This window comes from Blastocystis hominis, assembly GCF_000151665.1.
Source record: "Blastocystis hominis, Singapore isolate B (sub-type 7) whole genome shotgun sequence assembly, scaffold_4".
Taxonomy (NCBI): domain Eukaryota; class Bigyra; order Opalinata; family Blastocystidae; genus Blastocystis; species Blastocystis hominis.
Window position 1 is genome coordinate 341,523 of NW_013171849.1, and position 20,204 is coordinate 361,726.

At 37.3% G+C, this 20,204-nt stretch overlaps 6 protein-coding genes; 4 read left to right on the plus strand and 2 right to left on the minus strand.

The window, feature by feature from the left end:
* Position 1: 1 nt before the first annotated feature.
* GSBLH_T00006701001 (uncharacterized protein) lies at positions 2 to 1,268 on the plus strand (the record flags this gene model as incomplete). Its single annotated transcript, XM_013042519.1, has 6 exons — positions 2 to 181; positions 213 to 416; positions 447 to 771; positions 802 to 896; positions 925 to 1,078; positions 1,108 to 1,268. 6 exons carry the CDS (start codon positions 2 to 4, stop codon positions 1,266 to 1,268), a joined length of 1,119 nt encoding a protein of 372 aa, XP_012897973.1.
* A 40-nt stretch (positions 1,269 to 1,308) lies between these two features.
* On the plus strand, positions 1,309 to 1,540 carry GSBLH_T00006702001 (uncharacterized protein; the record flags this gene model as incomplete). The annotated part of the gene is made up of 2 exons (XM_013042520.1): positions 1,309 to 1,319; positions 1,345 to 1,540. The coding sequence occupies 2 exons, from the start codon at positions 1,309 to 1,311 to the stop codon at positions 1,538 to 1,540; spliced, it is 207 nt and encodes a 68-aa protein (XP_012897974.1).
* A 44-nt stretch (positions 1,541 to 1,584) lies between these two features.
* GSBLH_T00003733001 (uncharacterized protein) lies at positions 1,585 to 2,582 on the plus strand (the record flags this gene model as incomplete). XM_013042521.1 has 6 exons in its annotated part: positions 1,585 to 1,608; positions 1,635 to 1,664; positions 1,699 to 1,766; positions 1,801 to 1,920; positions 1,950 to 2,473; positions 2,504 to 2,582. 6 exons carry the CDS (start codon positions 1,585 to 1,587, stop codon positions 2,569 to 2,571), a joined length of 834 nt encoding a protein of 277 aa, XP_012897975.1. The 3' UTR covers positions 2,572 to 2,582.
* Positions 2,583 to 2,604: 22 nt separating this feature from the next.
* GSBLH_T00003734001 (uncharacterized protein) lies at positions 2,605 to 3,150 on the minus strand (the record flags this gene model as incomplete). XM_013042522.1 has 2 exons in its annotated part: positions 2,605 to 2,990; positions 3,024 to 3,150. The coding sequence occupies 2 exons, from the start codon at positions 3,148 to 3,150 to the stop codon at positions 2,638 to 2,640; spliced, it is 480 nt and encodes a 159-aa protein (XP_012897976.1). The 3' UTR covers positions 2,605 to 2,637.
* A 112-nt stretch (positions 3,151 to 3,262) lies between these two features.
* GSBLH_T00003735001 (uncharacterized protein) lies at positions 3,263 to 4,651 on the plus strand. XM_013042523.1 has 7 exons: positions 3,263 to 3,410; positions 3,444 to 3,579; positions 3,611 to 3,678; positions 3,710 to 3,771; positions 3,806 to 4,067; positions 4,098 to 4,364; positions 4,395 to 4,651. The coding sequence occupies exons 1-7, from the start codon at positions 3,336 to 3,338 to the stop codon at positions 4,623 to 4,625; spliced, it is 1,101 nt and encodes a 366-aa protein (XP_012897977.1). The 5' UTR covers positions 3,263 to 3,335; the 3' UTR covers positions 4,626 to 4,651.
* A 14,358-nt stretch (positions 4,652 to 19,009) lies between these two features.
* On the minus strand, positions 19,010 to 20,020 carry GSBLH_T00003737001 (uncharacterized protein; the record flags this gene model as incomplete). XM_013042524.1 has 2 exons in its annotated part: positions 19,010 to 19,755; positions 19,789 to 20,020. The coding sequence occupies 2 exons, from the start codon at positions 20,018 to 20,020 to the stop codon at positions 19,247 to 19,249; spliced, it is 741 nt and encodes a 246-aa protein (XP_012897978.1). The 3' UTR covers positions 19,010 to 19,246.
* Between the last annotated feature and the right edge of the window lie 184 nt (positions 20,021 to 20,204).

Genomic DNA, 20,204 nt, shown 5'->3' on the forward strand with positions numbered 1-20,204 from the left:
GATGCGATGCGAAGACTGCGAGTTGGCGCGGAATCTGTGGCTGTGTTTAGAGTGCGGAACGTTCCATTGCGGAAGACGGCAGTGGAACGCGACGGAGGAAATGCCGGGAAATGGCCACGCGATCGAGCATTTCCGGAAAACAGGGCATTGTCTGGTGGTGAAGGTCGCTTCGATCCAGGAAGTGAGCGTCGCTGCGGCTTTCTAGCGATTAGAATCACGCAGATGTGCATTGCTACGCGTGCGATGACGATCCGGCTTGCAACTACGGCGATGTGCTGCTGCCGTCCATCCACTCCGTCCTCACCGCGTTCGGCGTGCTGGCAAACGGGAAGCTTGTCGGTCTACCGAGCTCGCAGCACGAAAAATCGCTGCTGGAAATGAATCTTTTCGTGAACACGGAGTTCGATTTCTCCATGGTACTCTCCACACACTCCGCCATTCACTAGAACGATCCTCAGGGCGATCCCTACCCGCTTGCAGCCACGCCGTCCGCTTGCGGACTCGACAATCTCGGAAATAGTTGCTATCTGAACGCCATTCTCCAGTGCCTTCTGCACTTCCGCTCGGTGAACCGGCTGCTCCAGAACGCTTATTGGAGCACGCACTTCCAATACTGCACCAACCCTCTTCCTTCCAGCTGTCTTCTCTGCCAGTTCTCCAAAGTCGCTCAGGAAATGCGCAACGGCGCGGCAGGGAAGCACGTGCAGCCCAGGCTGCTGAAGCAGGCGATCGGCGGCGTAGCGCCGGATTTTAACAACACACAGCAGCAGGGTTCGGAACGAAACACGCAATGAATCGCAGATTGCTTCGAGTTTTTGACGGTGTTTTTGGACGCGTTGGGCGACGCGGCGTGGATACGCAGATTGTTCCGCATTCCCTTTCATTACAGCATGAAGGTAGGGGAGGGGAGCGATTGGAGAGCAGTGCGAAACGTGCGGAGCGCGATCGAACGGTCCGCAGGACGAAGAAATCGCGCTGAACGTTCAGATTGCGGAGCAGAACGAATCGCTGGCACAGCTGATAACGGCGAGCTTGGAGGGAGAACAGGTCGAATTGCAGTGTACTGGCTGCAATGGAAGTAGAAATGGAGAAAAGGCTGAATGGCAGAATCGATGTGGACACGAACGATGGTGATCGATGAACTCCCCTCGGTGTTGTGTGTTCGAATCAATCGGTTCATTGTCGACCCGCAGACATTCGCCATTCGAAAGAATACTGTTTCCCTCCATCATGGTGTTTTGTGTGTAGAGTGCTGTGGAAATCGATGAGGAAATCGCAGTGGCGAGGTGTCTCGACCCGGAATTGAATATGTCGCAGCTGTTGGGCGTGAGTGCTGATTTGTAGAACTGAGAAAAAATGGTATAAATTGGCAAGTGTGTGTCTGCATCGTGGAGACAAAGCTGATTTCGGGCATTATGTAGCTGCCTATCGCGAAGAAGGTGTGAAAGAGTGGGTGTTGTGCAACGATTCGAAGGTTGTTCTGGCTGCAGATGCTCCAATTTCGGAATGCTACCTTGCATTCTATGAGAAAAAGTTGTGAGTTGTTTGTTTTTAAAAAGAAAAGAAAAGTGTGAGAGTGATTCGATGAAACGCCCGTCTTTTTGTTTGGCTATATTCGAAAGAATAATCAATAGAACTCCTCGCTTTTAGGACGAATCAATATGGTGCGTTTTGTTGTATCTGCTTTGATTTCTGTAGCCCCAGAACGAGTTTATTGAGCTACATCAGAAACGACACGGAGTTCGTTTTGATTACTATGAGAGAAAGTGGGATTTCATTTCATATTGTTGATTTTGCTAGGAGAAAGAAGGAAGCACGAGCAGGTCACGAAAAGGCAAAATACGCAAAGAAAGTGCATGGAATTAAGGGAATTCTGCACAGTGCTCAACGATACAAGGAGAAGGCGGCCATGCGTAAAGAGTAAGTGGTGGGGAATGGGTAGGACGTAGAATCAAGATGCACGAGGAGCGTTCGAACAAGCACGCCACTACGGACGCCACTCCCGAGGGAGCTCTTCCTGCCTACCTTCTGGATCGTGAAGGAGTGTCTCGGTCAAAGATTCTGAGCAACACAGTGAAGCAAAAGCGTAAGGAGAAGGCTGGAAAGTGGACGGTGCCGGTTCCGAAGGTGAACCCGATCGCCGATGCGGAGATGTTCCGCGTTCTCTCGACAGGAAAACGGAAGCAGAAGCAGTGGAAGCGAATGATCACGAAAGTGACGTTCGTGGGCGAGGGCTTCACGCGGAAGCCTCCAAAGTACGAGCGCTTCGTTCGTCCGACAGGACTTCGGTTCAAGAAAGCGCACGTTACTCACCCCGAATTGAAGACAACGTTCTATTTGGATATTATCGGAGTGAAGAAGAATCCGCAGAGCAAATTGTACACCGAGCTGGGAGTGATCACGAAGGGAACGATCATCGAGGTGAATGTGAGCGAGTTGGGATTGGTGACGGAGTCGGGAAAGGTCGTATGGGGTATGGAAGGAAGGAAGGACTGAGGGATAGGCAAGTACGCGCAGGTAACGAACAATCCGGAGAACGATGGATGCATCAACGCGATTTTGCTTGTGTAGTTTGGTTTAGAGCGTGTTTGAGACAAACAGAACACATAGACACAATACAGTAATAAAACCAGTGAGTTAGAATTGGGAAATGGGCAGAGGCTGAGAAACCACACTCCCTTGATACACAGATGCTTTAGGAACATAAGCGAGTTTACGATTATAAGAAATTCCTGAAAGCAGAGGCGAATAACCATGAATGGAGGGATGGTAGAGGACTTTGGCCACATAAACATTCGGAGCGGACTTGCTACTATTTGTTGAAACTCTCCAGGAGAGTGTAGGAGTCACAACTTCGACAGTTTGTTTGGAGCTTAGTTCCTTCATAAAACGGGTGTATCTCTCTCGAAAGGAGCGTTTGTCTCGCTTTCGATGCATCATAAAAGAAAAGATTGATTCGCCTCCTTCTTTTGACTTCGGAGAGCTGCAGGCTAGTTGTTACACCAGAGTATTCAATTTCATACATGTTGCAGAATCTGAAGGAATAGATAGTGCGTCTTGTGAATCACTAGAAGTCATATACTCCATTCTCTCGTCTTCAGTACTAACGGTAATGGAGTTATCACCGCTAAGTTGCGCCTCTGCGCTCATGAGGGGAAAACCAAACACAAAGTATGACACACAGAAAAAGGGAAAAGTGGTACCCAGTACTATTTTTGGAATGACAAAAGTGGAAGGAAATTTTAGAAAAAACGATTGAATCCCCCAATCTGTTTTTTCTTGTGCGTGCGTCGTATTACAGATATTCAAGTGACGTCATATCACAAAATTGAAGGATGTTCAACGCGATCAAGCAGAGTGCTCAGAAAAGTGTAATTACAGTAACGTCATGGTATCGTGTACCAGCAAAAGTAAAATATTGTGAGAGTGAATAATGAAAATAGGGAATGGATCGTTTTGAGTTACTAGCGATGTCTTCCTGTGTCCCATTTAAAGCAAGCAAACAGTATGATTACAAATATCATTTTGTATGCCCGTTTCATGTCGTGGCTCCCTACTTGTTCAAATCCTACTTTCCAGGTATTTTAATATTGTTCAATTCATGGTGTAGATTCTTCGTATCCATGGTTGCAGTATGTAACTGAAGACAATGTGATTTTAACAGCGGAGTTCCGAGACGTGCGCTATTTTATAGCTGTGTGAGAAATAGATGAACGGAAATATAACAAATCGCGTAGGTGTGAACAACAAGGTGATTGCCCACAATTATCGGTAGGTCTCTGTATTGTTCGGGTGATTCGCATAGCGATTTGTGCTGTTTCCACCTCCACAAGGAAGAAGAAGCCCTCGAGACCCTCAAAATGTATGGGATGGATCCGTCTCCCTCCAAACCGCCCCAATCCCAACCGCGTCCCAACTCTCTGGAAGAAGTCGACGCGCTTCTCTCCCAAGCGACATCCCGCGTCGAGCTGCACAGCTCCTCGATTCGTCGTCTCCGCGAAGAAAACGAGCCCTACAACGCGGTCCACGGTCTTCAACTAAGCGAAACTTCGCCAAAGAAAGGAGAAGTTTGAACGTTGAGACGGACTGAATTCAAGCCGATTTTGTTGGCCGGACATCGACGAGAAGCGCGCGAAGACGCAGAAGGCCGCGATGTGTCAATCCTAATTCCTTTTGTTGTGTTTGTTTGTGTGGATGACGAGCAGACGAGCGAAGGCCGCGCGCTTCACATCCAGGACGGACGGTCGATGGTGACATCGAGCGTGGTTCTGCCTGGCGGAATGGTGGGCGGAGGGGCGTTCGATGTGGAGGGGAATTGCAAGGGGATGATTGAGGGAATCGTGCATTCTCCGGGAATGAATATTGTGTGGAGAGAGGGAGGGAGTGATGAGTAGAACGGGCATGTGGTTCCGAATACGCATGCACAGAATGTGTATGAGAATTGTGCTGCGATTATCAACGCGGATGTGCTGTCGGATTTTGTGGTGGATGTGGAACTGGGACTTCTGGACGATATGCAGGAGGAAGTGAGGAAGATGCGCAAGCAGATGGGCGAGGAACAAATCAAGGAGGAAAAGCAGAAGATAATGAAGCCGATGATGGAAGCGATTCAAAAGTCGCAGTGAATGAATCTATTAGTCTGGCAATGAATGGAATGTTTGTTGAATCGATAGCAAGCCAATTAGGATGAAGAAGTGTAGGAATTCTTGTATTCTTTCAGAAACATGGATTAACTATTCTATCTGAATAAGGAGGTTTTATATCTAGATAAGAACTATTCCATCCCTATTCTCTGAAGTGGTGGGGATATGAGTCGAAGGATCAGCAAAGATTTCTTATCTTCCATCATTTCTCATACTATTGAAAAAAGAAATCTGAACAGCAACACATTACAACCCATATATGCAATTACAGTCATCCATTGAACAACTCAGATGTTAACAAAGCTTTATTCTTCATGTATGATTCATTGGTGACATAATGGATACGATATTCTTACAAATTTGTGAATACCTAAATACTCGATTATCGTTAACTTTAGCTCAGTATCATCAATCTATGACTAACAGCCCAAGAGGCTTTTCCTATTTGTAAATCAATCATAATCATTACATAATATGCATAGTATTGAGACTAAGGATTGAAATATCCAAATGTTGGTATATAATTCAAATCTGTGTAGTCTTTCATGGTATTTACTATATAATCAACAAGGATGAATAAAACTAATATTACTACAAATAACAATATCAGCAATGTTGATAATGATAAAGTGGAGGATAACAAGAATGGACTCTATGCTAATGATAAACACACTTATCCCAGTTGTGAGACTTCACTGTAATTATGATTGGAGACAGTAATCAACTACCATTTTTATTGCAATTAGCGAAGATAGATAACATAAACAATATCAACAACTGGAATTCTAGAGTGAGTATTTGGAATGAAAGATATCACTCATTGTTCTTAATTTCAGTCAATCAAAAGAAGACTAGTATTACTGTGAAAGGGTATTACTAAACAATAGTCAAAGTATTATCATGCGGACACACAATAGAATACATCTGTAAGCTACTATTCAATTGATGGGTTTTATGGTAAAAAGCTCATTCAAGTATGAGCAGGCATAATGCTAGATTTTCATTTTATTTGCACAAATGGAATGATGGAAAGAAGTAAGGGAATGGCGCTTTGTACGCAAAACCCGGTGGCCGTTTGATTTGAACAAAACGCGGCGTGACGACAAATACAAACCCTTTATTGGTCGTTGGAATCGACCAACTGACTCTGAGTCCTCAACTGTCGTTCCTGGGTTGACTAGCCGATTATGTGGTCAATAATATCCAGGTGCAAGAAAGTAGTAGACATACCTAGCTAAGGTGAATTATTGTTATTTCTCTTGTATTTACATGTTTGTTTGCTTATTTATAATGACCGAAAGCCAATATGTGTGTATATTGTCATCACTAATCCATCTATTGTTGTCCGTGCAAGTCATAAGTGTCTTTAGTATAGAGAGAACATGCATTATTCCATTCTCATACAAGATTCACCTATCAATGGTTTATTCGATTGGATCAATCCTTACAAGTTCAGAAATCCATTTATCACTTCCATGACTGTTCTATTCAAACCCAATCAAGTCATGTTCAATAATGTGGACTCAACCAATGTGGTGACAAACACCAATGGTGAAGAGATAACGATCTCGCCTGGTTATTATACATTGAGTGAAATCATTGCCATTCTGAACACCATGATTAATACTACATTCTCAATTACCACAATGGATACAAGTTATGAGTGTATTTGAATCCAGTCTCCATACTCTATCGATTCTACGAGGTACATACGATATCGAAACGATCATTGCAATGTTGAATGCGAGTGATGCTCTATTTGAAGTAGTGTATAGTGGAGAAAATGCATTTCGAGTCTATATCCAGCTTGTGATTCTTCCTCTTACTCATCCATTTCCATATCCCTTTCAATCATTGAATAAAGCGGTTCATTTATGAATGAGATCAAGGAACTATGGAAACCAGCAAAACGAAGAGGTGCAACTCGAATGATCATCAGTGGATTCAAACGAAACATATACTTCATCGATCTTATCGATTTCTCTTTCAAACAACACAAATCGATACAGGAAGTGTTGGGCAGTCAGAAATCCACAGGATTCCATAAGAATCGTGGATACAAATATGTCCTTGTATGTATTGATGAATATTCGAAATACCTGATGACTCGGAAACTGAAGAGTAAGAGTGCTACAGAAGTCACTCATGCGATGAAGGACATCATTCAAACATATGGTGAATCACCAAAGCATAGTTGCTCAGATCGAGGTACCGAGTTCACCAATGCGATCTTTCGTACCAAGATCTTGAACAAGTATGACATCACCATGTATCACATGGATTCAGCTAATAAGGCAGTACTAGCTGAACGAGCAATTCGAGATATCAAGGAACACATCATGGTTCCATTCAATCAATGGCAAGGTGTATGGTTCGACTTGATCGATGGTGCAGTTCGTAGACACAATGGAAGGAAGAACAGAGACACCGGATATACACCCAATGACATTTGGCTTAACAACAACAACGATATCTTGTACATGGAGAAAACAGAACCATCCAACATGACAGCAAAGGACACAACACCTCAATTCGATGTTGGTGATTATGTTGGAGTGACACGAAGACCTCGCATTCTGGAAAAGCGATCATTGACGATCAAATGGTCTCAGGACTTGGTTGAAGTTGTTGACATTGACGATCACATCATGCCACTGATGTACGAAGTGAAGAATGTGGAAAGCGATAGCACACAGAAGTGTTATCATTGGGAACTGCTAGTTAGCAAATGCAAACCACAACCAGTACCACCCATCACTCGATCCAAGAGTGATAAAGAACCCAATGCATTGAGAGAGGCAGCAAGATCACATCGACCCATTACGAGGAGCCAGAAGAAGAAGAAACAACAACCTCGCTCAAGTGTTGGAAAATGATCGTGATGCTCTTCACACTTCCCAGACATACAAGAGAAGGGATATCCGTGAATGCAGAGATCGTATGACTCTCACTTGTCCATTCGATTCCATTTATCAGTTTGGTATGGGAAAGGGTCACAAGATTGTTGAGTGTATCGATGAATGGTACATCGATCAATCACACACCATCCATTGAAACACTCACCTTGTATCCCTTATCCACAACCGATTCGATGGAATCACAATGTTTGAATAGGGCATCATTCTCATTGTAACATGGAATCGATGTGATTATCAGATATAAAGCAGAAGATAATTCGTATTGAGATTGATTATTGAATGGTTGAGTGGATGTGTGTGTATATTCAAAGAGTGTGGCATTATTGACTTTCACAAAACATCCAGAAGGTGTAGTCCATGAATATTGAGGAACGCCATCCACTGTTTCACGAATGAAGACATGTTTGCCGTCGTTCTCTGGCATATTAATGAGTATGTTGTCGAGTTTCTTGAACGTTTAATTGTTTCCATTGCTGCTGAATATGATCGACATTGATTGATTCAATTTACTCTGGTTGATTTCGTTCATAGGGTTAGACATACACACCCTTCAGACAAACTCCATTCATATTCAAATATGTGAACATGTTGAATGAGAAACGAGCTAAGTCCAAGACCACTGTGGAGAAGAACCTATACAAGTTATTGGCAAATTCGACATATAGCAAGCTCCTGGAGCTGGATTGAAATGAATGCAAGTGAAGTTCCCCACCACATGGAATGAACGCGAGACAATCATTCAGAAGCATGGATATGACATGATCGCCGGGACAACCATGTATTCCGAGAATCTCATCGGCATCAAATTGAATACACCGGTGCGCAAGGTGTTGAAGCCGTTCTTCATCGGGTTTTCCATTCTGGATATGTCCAAGCACATTATCTACGATTTCTACTACAATGTGCTCAAGAACACATTCGATAACGTGGAGCTGTTGGGACAGGACATGGATTCGCTCATCGTACAATTGAATGATGGGGCAACATCGTTTACAAGATGTGCGACATGTACAAGTCATTTGACTTCTCGGAGTTGGATAACACCAGCTACTTCTATGGACAACTCGTGAAGTATTACAAGCATGAAGTTGACAAGAGCAAGTTCCCTTCGTTGTCATCGTTCCTCAACTTCAACAAGAAGTTGTTTGGATGCATTTTGAAAGACAAACACAACGGGTATCGCATCATGTAGTTCTTGGGTTTGAGACCCAAGATATGCCGCCTCGTTGGTGAGAAGCATGTCGTGCACAATGCAGCAAAGGGAGTTCCTCGCAATGTGGTGATTGATGGTGAGAGAATGAGTGAGAAAAACATCGAGTTTTACAAGCGTGTCCTTGATGCTGATAAGAAGAGAATGTAGTAATTGAAGGCAACTTCAGGAGAATCAACAACCAAGGATTCAATATCACAACGAAGGAACAAACCAAGACACTCATGACTTGCACATACAACAAGAGAAGGAGCTTGGACGATAATGTGCATACACTCGCGTTCAGGCATTATCGACGAAAGACATGTATAGAAAAAGTTGTATATACTTTAGACAGTTTGGTCAGGGAATCAGAGATTCCCGTGAGTGATGTAAAGGTTACGATACTTGTATGGATTGATGCAGGAGAATGAATTATTCCCCGGTAAGCCTTGGATAAGCATGGAGTAGTGTCGGGAAAAAGCAGATTTGCCGTGCATCGCCTTTCTATACCATAGACAGCGGAGGTAAGCAAAATAAGCCAAAGATAAGATTTCGCACCATATTTCTTATGATGGGGAAAATACTAGTTGTCCAAGGTGGAAAACAGCAAGCGATGTAAGAAGGGATCAAAGGGGCGACTTCGAGAGGCTGGCATACATTTGACGGGGTCTAAGGGGCAACTTTGACCGAAAAAGGCGGGCAATATATTTGCACAATACATGTCAATTATCAACTACTATAACTGCTACAATTAAGATAGTAAAACCATCCATACTAATCATCACAATAATTATTCATATTTCTGTTAAATATCGATAATCATTTGCTGTTAATCACCAGTCATATTGAACATACAATTGATCAATACTAGCATATCCAAATATACATAGTGGTGTTTCATTTTGGTGCATATTGTGTGATATGAATTGTATCAAAGCCCATAATGAATTCACATTTTAAATGTGACAACTAATAATGTTGCTAGTTCGTGTTATAATCTGAGAGAAGGAATGAGCAGTATTAACAAACAAGAGTCTTCACAATAGTTATTCTCAATAGTATTGATTGTGAATAGTTGATGTTTTGTCATTATCATCATCATTATTATTCTGTATGGGAAGATAGAATAATGTGTATTTGTGATTGATTGTATATTTTGGCTTATTAGTATACTCCATGGAATAGAATACTGTGAAAATAAGATAGGTATGTGTGGAATAATCAGAAATGGCCAATATGAATGAAAACAACAACAATACTAGAATGTAATAGAATAGTAGAAAATAACATATGTATGAAGTAGCAATAAAAATGAAGTCATTTTCGCAAATTATGACGAACAATAGCTGAAATGATGATATTTCATAGGGATCTGTTTTAGTACATCCTGATACGAATTACATAGATCATGCATAGTTTTGCTTCAAAACAAACAAAATCCAGACAAACACGATTCTGTCATTTCATTGGTTTAACACAATGTTTGATTCTGTTAAATCCATTTTCATAAAATAACTAATTCTGAGTAACAGGAACAATACTGTTGATACTTAGTACTGGAATAACCAATCGATGAATGGATGATTGGAGTTTGTAGTAAATTCCGTTATTGTTAGTTGGAATGCACAATGATTGGTATATAGTGGTTGAAACTGAATGATTCATAGATATTATCACAGATTGTATGCTATATGTGAATAGAATAGTACTGGAATGATTTGTGTAATTGGTCACAATCTATTGAATGAATATGAGTTGCATGTACAAAGATTGCATAGCATGGAGATGGTTTGTATCATGAATGGACGAAAGAAAGGAGAAAAGAAACGAAAAAATAGTATACACTGCTTAGATCTTAATCCATTCAATGATATGTATTAGTTATTTATTATTGATGTAATATGTGATTATGATAATGAAGAATGAATGAGAGAGAATCGAAATGAATGGGAATGTGATTGGTTGTGATATTGGAGTTGGATTCGATTCGATTTCAGCAATTCAACACTGAAATGAAAACAAATGAATGAATGAATGAATAAATGAATGAATGAATGAATGAGTAATCCTACAAACATCGATTTGAATTGAGTCCATACTATGATTATGTATATTTTGTACCATAAGAATGAATGATGGATTGTTGACAAGGAAATATCGTTGAATATGTATAAAGTGGACCAATAATGTGAATTGCAATGGGATATTTGAATGATTATACGATCAAATCAATGAATGAATGAATGAATGAATGAATGAATGATATCTTATCTAAGAATTGATTGACAATCTCAATACACTACTCACAAACAATGATCTGTAAATCAGTATCAAGGATGTTATTCATTCATTCATTCAATCTATTCTATTCTATTCTATTCTATATTCATTCATAGTATCATATTTGATTCACTTTGGTTTGGATGGCTGATTGAATGATTGAATCAACCAACAAATCATTGAATTAATGAATGAATGAAAGATTCTCTCTCTGTGGAGTGATTCACAAAACAACAAAGACCTTTATCACAACCAATGAACTGTAATTCTGCATCAATAATGTCATCGATTCAATCAATCATTCATTCAATCATTTGTTCATGCTTTTAGAACTGTTTAACGCATGATTGATTGATTGATTGATTGAATCGATGCCTATTCTGTATACTCTTTCATAATATGAATCTATCAAACAACAAAGCAAATAACAATAATAATAACGACAATGAATTCGTTAAAATGACACAGCAACAATAATAACAGTAATAGAAATCAATGAGAATAATAATAAGATTATGTGTTCAAAAGCAATGTCTAGAACAGAAATGAAATGAAATGAAATGGAATGAAGTAATGAGCAGCAACAACATAATAGAAACGAACAATAACATGAGTAATAATCCAAATGGATAAATTGTGAACTCAATGCAGTGTCCGATATCGAATCAATACCAAATTGATGTAGAGCAAACAATGTGTATGTGAATAACAAACAATAATGAGAATAATAACAGTAAAAGGAAGAAGAAGAAGAAGAATATCTGAGAACAATCCATAGCTATTGATGATTAATAATAATAATAGTAATCATCATAGAAAGAGATATTGAAACAATCATATGTGTAGTTTAATAAATAAATAAGGAAAGAACCAAATCCATGATAATAGTCATATTATTGGTAATATGAGTATTATTATTATAATGGATCAATCAATCAATCAATCAATCAATCAATCAATCAATAATACTTACTGATCGATTCTGGATAATAGATCAATTAGATTGATATGTGGAATGATCGAAATGAAGAACAAACTCGATATGTGAAAACAAACAAATACCAAGAATGCATATCAATTTCAAACAATCCACATAATTGAATGAATCTATGTGAATCGATTCAGATTTAAATATAAATGAAGAGAAGATCATTTGATTGTCGGTTTCCATGGAAAGATTGATTGATGTCACGAAACATCAATCCGATTGATTTGAAATGATTTCGTATTGTAGGTTCTTATTATTGATTAAATCATTTGATAGATAGTTTGGTCCATTGCTTACTACAACAACAACTATTATTGTTGTTGTTGTTGCTGTGGATGTTGCTGCTGCTACTGCTACTTCTCTCTTTCTCCCCTACCATTCATTCATTGATTCCAGACCATCAAAATCGATAACAATATTCCTTGTCAACAAAAAAAGAAATGGAATCAATGAAAGCATAGAATCAAGTGTTTCCTTTATGACAATCAATGATCCATTAATCTATGAATGAATGAATGAGTGAGTGATGAAGGAAAACAAACAGAAATAAGCAAAACAAAACATGGAACAATCCAAACAAATAATCACATATTTCCTTATGAGAATTGAATCAATAAGAATCACACAATCCAATTTGTCTGGTGGATAGTGAATAATAAGATGAATGTTAGAATATGAAAAGGAATAAAGAAAAAGAAAATACAAAAAAGAAAAACTAAAAACAAATTAGAATCATATAATACAAAACAAAACAGAAAGGAAGAGGAATAAAATGCACAAATATAAGAAAATAAGAGACAAAGAAAACTAAAGAATAGCAAAACAAACAAGAATAAACTAAAAATCAAAATAGAAAATGAAATAATAAAATGAACTACAATGAATTCCAAAATTTGAAATACAACAACAACAACAACAACAACAACAACAACAACAAATGAAAAATGGAATAATCAAAAATAGATAAGCAACATCATAACAAAACAAAAACAAAAACAAAAACAAAAGAATAATGAATCATTGAGTATTATCCAAATTAGTACTATCTCAACAAACAAATATGGATTGTGTCGATTTTTATTGATTCAATTGGATTAAGTGCAATGAATCTTGTCAAAACGATTCGATTGAAGTCGTTCGATCAAGATTCATTCGAAATATGTGATTTGTGGATTCATCGGTGTTAAATCACAAACAGCATATTGAATATACAATCAAACAATGGATTCCAAGAAAGGCCATTATCGAAATACTCATATTCAAACCACAACACAAATGGTTCTCACAATATGCCTCATTATTGTATTGTGATTATCAAATGCTGATTCCATATTGACTTGTTCGAATGGGATCTAATGATTTGAATGATATCAATAATAATGATAATAATGATAATAATAATGATCAGAAAGAATGAAAGAAAGAAGAGTATTGTTATGCAATACAGCACAATGATAGATTCCAGCTAATACAATGATCGAACATAACGATTTCATGAATCTCGATCGATTCAATTGCAAAACAACCATTGAGACTACAATGTGTTTGAGTGATTGTTCCATTTGGATTCGATCGAATCAATTGTATAATTCTATCAGTCGATTGGATCGCTATCAATGAATCATTCGATCGATTCTATATCATTGATGATCGAACAAATACAAATACAAAAACAAATACTAATACTACTAATAATAATAATAATCACGAGGATTGATGGTTGAATACTCATCATCAATCCGATTCTGATTCTAATTGATCGATCCTATCCAATCATTCTATTCATGATCAACAATACCAAAGTGATCTAATGGTATTCAATATGCTGAAATAGACCGATGAATAATGTGGATGATGATACAATCATAATAATAATAATAATGATGATGATGATGAATGGAGATCGAAAACTAACCAAATACACATCATTCATTCATTCATTCATTCAATGGATCAATGGATTGAACAGCCTTTCTATTCTTATCAGTATTATTGAGTGTGAATGATGAATTGATTCTTTACGATATTCAACATTCATTTGCATTTTGAATCAGCTATCCTTGATCCATTGATTGATTGATTGAGTGAATGAGTGAGTGAGTGAGCGAATGAGTGAATGGTTTGTGTGATATTGAAGAATACGACATTCCATCCAAATATCGAATTGTGAAACCACGATTGATATTACTACTAACTACAACTATCAAGTATCAAACACATCCGATTTGACTCCATTATTATCAAATTGATAAATCCATGTTTTGTGACTCATTGATAAACAAACAAACAAATGATAGTTGGATTGATTGAATGGTGAATCCAATATGATTTCCAATGCTATTCAATCGGATTCTATTCTATTCTATTCTAGTTTCATTACCTTGTTTTATCCATTTCACCTCTATTTGATTCTATTCTATTCTATTCTATTCTATTCTATTCTATATATACAGTGATCGATTCCTATTCAATAAATCAATATCAATCATTGTATTGTATTGTATTGTATTGTATTATCTACCGATTTAACAATGGATTCACAAATGTGAATAATCATCCAATATCAATCGATTCCAACTATTCCATTGTGTCACTATCAAATCCAATCTTATTATTCATGATTATGATTATTCGAAGCAAGCAGTTTCCTATCAATATTGAACAAATCCTAGTTCAAACCTATTCAAACCATCATTTGTATTATTATTATTATTATTGGTAGATTGGATTCATCATTTGTAAATGTTCAATATGTGATCATTGGCTCATTGGTAATAATGATAATAATGATGATAATGATCATAAAAAATGATTGATTGATTGATTGATTGAAACAACAATCATAATTGAGTATCATTGTTAAAATGGTAAAGAAGAACATCATAATAATCAGGTAGGATTGATATTTTGATTATTATAGAATCATGAATTGTGATCAAGAATCGGTTTCAAACAAACAATCAATCAATCAATGGAAATGTTCCTAAACAATGACGAATCACTGAACAAATCAAATCAAATCAAAATTATAGATTTAATCATAGATTTCGACAAGATCAGCGAGAATCGAAGAAACATCTATGAATCAAATCAAATCAATCAAACTATACTCGAAATTGATTTCGATCGAACACACCTGAATGGACGATCCCTCTGATAACTAAATAGCTTGACATTTTGAAGATTTGGAATATCTAAATACTATCAATATTCAATATGCAGAAATACTTTCCAATGTCACTGAACGAGGATATTCGAAACTAGATCCTTCAGAAGTTATTGATGTTAGATTTGGAAGATCTACAAAACAAATCATAACCAATCAATTCATTATTACTTCGCATTATCAATGAACTTGAATAATCCCTTGTTCCTTCAAGTGCAGCAAAACCGAGTTGAATGGATTGTAATGATGGAAGATCTACATCAATCATTTCATTCACATTCATTCAATACTTTCAATTATTGTTGTCAAGGACTTATAGTATGCCCTCTCACCTAATGTAATGGATTGTAGATTTGGAAGATCTATGCATCATTCAAATATTCAATATCATATCAATACCTCGAATCACAAATGAACTATAACAGAAATTGACTGAATAACTTCCAATTGTACCAATTTGAATGGATTGTAATTGTGGTAGATTCTTCAATTCAAAGTCGCCTCCAAAATCACTGAAACTATATTCACCAATTTGAATGGATTCCAATGATTCACAATTCAATATGTGGAATGATTTCGATGCATTATTACCATAATAATTCTGAGTAAATGAATTGTTTCCGATTTTGATAGTTTTCAATCGATTCAATCCATCGATTTGGAATGTTTTCACTGATCCAAAACATTCATCGCCGATTTCGATTGATTCCAAATTATTCAACAATGAAACATCCCAATCAACCAATACACAATTGTCAATCAGTTTCAAATGTTTCATTCCGATATTCAGTGGTTTGCTTCCATTTCCTTCATAATCAGTATCACATTCAATTCCATTATACCATTCACATTCATTCACTAATATACCTGATCGATCATAGACTTTTCCAATTCCAAATCGATTATCATCACACCAATATCCTTCATATTCAATCAAACCATTATTATGATAACTCGTTCCATATCCAAATCGTTTCCAATTGATCATTATGCCCTTGTACACCAATATTCCATCATCATCATACATTTCACCATATCCAAATGGAATTCCAAACTTGTTTTCTGTCAATATCAATCCTTCAAATCGACTTCCATGATCCAAATCCACGATTCCTTCTTCCACTACAATGGATTGTTCTTCACTATATGAAATAGCACCAATTTGATGATTTCCAAACACTTTCAACACTTTCTCATCATTGACCACAAATCCTTGATTCATGAATATTCCATTATTGAATTGCAATACTACAAATTCTCTGTTACTCAATATTAGTGAAATCCAGCCATTTGGTTTCCATTCTTTACCCAAGCATCCCTGCACACTTTGAATAATGGAACTATCAATATGATAGTTATTAATAGTAGAATTGACAAAATCAGCAAACTTTTGCATGGAAATGAAAAGAAATATGGTAAAACGGTTATTTTGGAAACAAGATCTGTTTCATTATTTCTCGATAGAACACACGTTATGGATTATTGTGTATGGCTTTGATATACTGGTGTGTTACAAACTAGAATACATATAATAAAATCTCATTTTCTCTACCCATTTCTTTTTTTCTTTATTTCGGTGTATTTCTATCTATTCATTTATTATTGTGTTATTTTCAGATACTTATAGCTATAATTGTAAATTATTACGTATTTTGATCACCTTTACTCTTTCATGTCAGAATGGCTGTTCTATTAAGTCTACAATGGATATATGTTCTTCAAAATATATCAATTATGTGGTAGTTAATCTTGTTTTGCAACAATCGAACTCACAATAGTGAATACTGTTGGAATGGTTAGATTCGTAATAGAGAGTATGGCAGTAGTATGTAGAATGCAAAATCCATCATTTCTATTTGACAAGTGGTTTATTGTATTGATTCTCTGTTGATACTTCGATTCTCTTCTGTCACAATGACCATCCATATTGAGTACAAAGAATGATATTGCAGAGAAAGGATTGTGGTTCATAGATTGAAATGGTGAATAGGAATCATAGTATCATTAAACAAAACAATCGATTGGATAATATGATAATGGATGGAATCCATGAATCCTATGAATGAAAACCTTGCTTTCTATTTGATCAACAAAACAATGTGAAATGCAATGTGATTAACATAGCAATAGTATTAAATAAACAAGTAATATTGAGTGAGTGAGTGAATGAATATGCCATCCATCATACAGATCTCTTCCATTCACTTCCACTCCATCTTTCCATTCCACTTCGCGAGTAACAATCCGAGTTTCTTCATCGATCCAGTATCCTCGACCATTTCAATTAATCAATCCTTTCTATCCATCATAATCGAATTCTTCTCCATAGATAGAAATTCAATTCGAAACTATGAATTTGTCTCCATTTCTTATCAACTCAATCATAATGGTTCCTTCAATTGTGAACGTTGTCCTCAAGTATGTAATTCTACCAGATTCCTTTGATCAGCGTTCTATCCGTTTTTTCTTATTATTATTGAATTACTATTCTCCTCATTCTCGCTTTTCATTGAATTCTCCCAGGTAATGCAACTTTCTAACAATATGAGAATCGATTTCTTCCGCTTTCCATTAACATGGTTTACAATCTGATTAAAGCTTCGTTTCGTCCGTTTTTCACATGACTCGTCATTTCAAGCAAATCCGTTTTGAAATCGAGTGAAATCTTGGATTGGAGTTGCCCTGTTTATTCTTTCAAAGGTTATCGTGTTTATTTTCATTTTGAAATATACAAAACCCAACCCATTCTTTGTTATTGTACTTTTGTTTTATATAGCGGCCTTTATTGTAATGAAAGTGATGATTTTACAAATGACAATAGTAAAAATAATAGTAATAGTAATATTACTAACTACAGATTCAACAAGAGTATAATAGCCATCAACGGAGATATCTGCCTCCATTACTTACAGTGTTATGGCTTTCGTATTTGTGACTATTCATCCATTCATGATGTTTACTTGTAGAATCCTTAATTTCTAATGAGGATAGTAAAGTCTATTATGTTCAACAAGCTTTCTGATCAAGATGGGTAGGTTTAGTTCTTCAATTCAATCTATTCTGGACTTTATACTAACACAAAGTTATCATAATACGAATAATATCGGTCTTTGAATCAATTGTCATTCTAATTCCACTTATTCCAATAGAATGCATGCATGAATGAATGAATGAATGATGAAATCCCTGATCCTTTGTATTGCCTGTTGTAAAATCCTAATTCTAAGTAACTATGGCTTCTATCATTCATATACACACTGTGACTCAAATTATAGTGTTGTTTCAATCCCTGTTGAGAAGCAGTGGCTTTGGCCAGAGTAGTAGCATTAGTAGTGATACTGTAAAAATCCTTCCTTACAGATTCATTCCGATTCCACAGGCTTCTCGATCAATAGAACCAAGCTTTTCTATCACATTGAAACAAATTTGAACACGAATAACCAAGCCAAACTATATAGATTACTGACCTAAAGATTCTGGAGCATTATTACACTTTAATAACTCATTGCTCGCTAATCACGAAACATTTCTAATGTAATTAAAATATACTCATAAGTTTCAAATGAAGGGTGTTATGAGGGTTCGAAATTGATGGGCAATCATTCCCATGAATACGATGAAACCTGAAGAATATAGATTGTAGATTATATCGATAGATTGAGTAATAGAATAGATTGAAAATAATCTATATAAATTGGGACGACTACTGAACAAATAGCAACGCTTATTTTTTGCAAAAGAACTATTTTCCTATCAATGAATCATTCCATGGTCTTAATTGCTTGTGTGTTTGATGATAGAATGGTATGTAAAAAACAATGCACTTTACATGTATCGGCGATTCTTTTGGTTTCTATATCTGGATTGATATCGCTTCTCTCCGCGTTGACGCACAGGGAAGGACTTCTCCACCATTCCGAACTTTTTCTGTCGCTCAGCACGCAGTTCTTCTGAGACAGAATTCATTCCCTGTCCAGAACGGCCTTGTCTTCGACCCAGTGATTGATTGCTTTCCACTATTCCGAACTTGGCTCGACGTTCTGAAAGTAGTTTCGCACGCTACGTGTCAATTTTGTGGAGTAATCCAACGTTATTGTTATTGTCATTATTATCACTATTGTGGGTAGATCCAACTTGTGCAGTGGAATAAACTCGAAGCAGCTGCTGGCGACACGATTCACGATCGAAAGAAGTCCCGAATTTCTTGCTGCGAGCCTCTCGCTTGTCCAGCTCGGCCTCGATGTCCAATGACTCAGCCCTATCTGGGGAAACTCCAGAACCATTGATTGGAGCTTTACCACCTTCGATCGCTTCAGGACCTTCACCACCAACCGCAGAAGTGCACGTAGCCTCTGTGTTTTCGATAGATTGCATTTCATTATATCCACTCTCTGCTGCTGACCGAACTGGAGACGAAAGTCCATCCACTACCTCGGTTTGAGTCGTATCATTTTCCTGTGGAACGGAATCTACCACAGCGTCTTCTGGATGAACTTCTTCATTCAATAGAAGCTCCCCAACCTTGTTTTCATCAGAAAGACTTCCACCAGCGATTTTATCATCTTGATCTAAAATAATCATCCTCCTAAATCCATTTTTACTTTCCATAGTTGCATCCACTTCAGCTTGAGGGATTTCACTTTGCTCTTGATCACCATCGGCATATTCAATTTCTCCTTCCTTTTCCGTCTGATCTGCTACAATCTCGCCATTTTGATACGCTTGGTAACGCTCAACCAGGCTCGCCTTCGTTCCTGCTCCCGATAATCCAAGGGACTTTAAAGTACTGCGCATTTTCGATATAGGCAGAGACGAAAAATCGACTTCAGACATGGTAACAGAAAAAATGAAAAAGTAGAGTTTGAATAAGCATGAAATTGTTCTCAAAGTACATATGTGTGAGTAAGAATAGAAGAGTGGTTTTCAAGTTGATTCTTTGTATGAGTATTTGTGGATGGTGTTTACTACATTCTGTACAGCAACCTAGATTTATCTATATCATCAGTGAAAGGATGAA

Coding starts and splice junctions, on each gene's coding strand:
- GSBLH_T00003735001 (XM_013042523.1), top strand. CDS start 3,336: ATGTTCAACGCGATCAAGCAGAGTGCTCAGAAAAGTGTAATTACAGTA. Junction 3,411..3,443: donor GGTATCGTGTACCAGCAAAA/GTAAAATATTGT, acceptor TAATGAAAATAG/GGAATGGATCGTTTTGAGTT. Junction 3,772..3,805: donor GTGATTGCCCACAATTATCG/GTAGGTCTCTGT, acceptor TGATTCGCATAG/CGATTTGTGCTGTTTCCACC.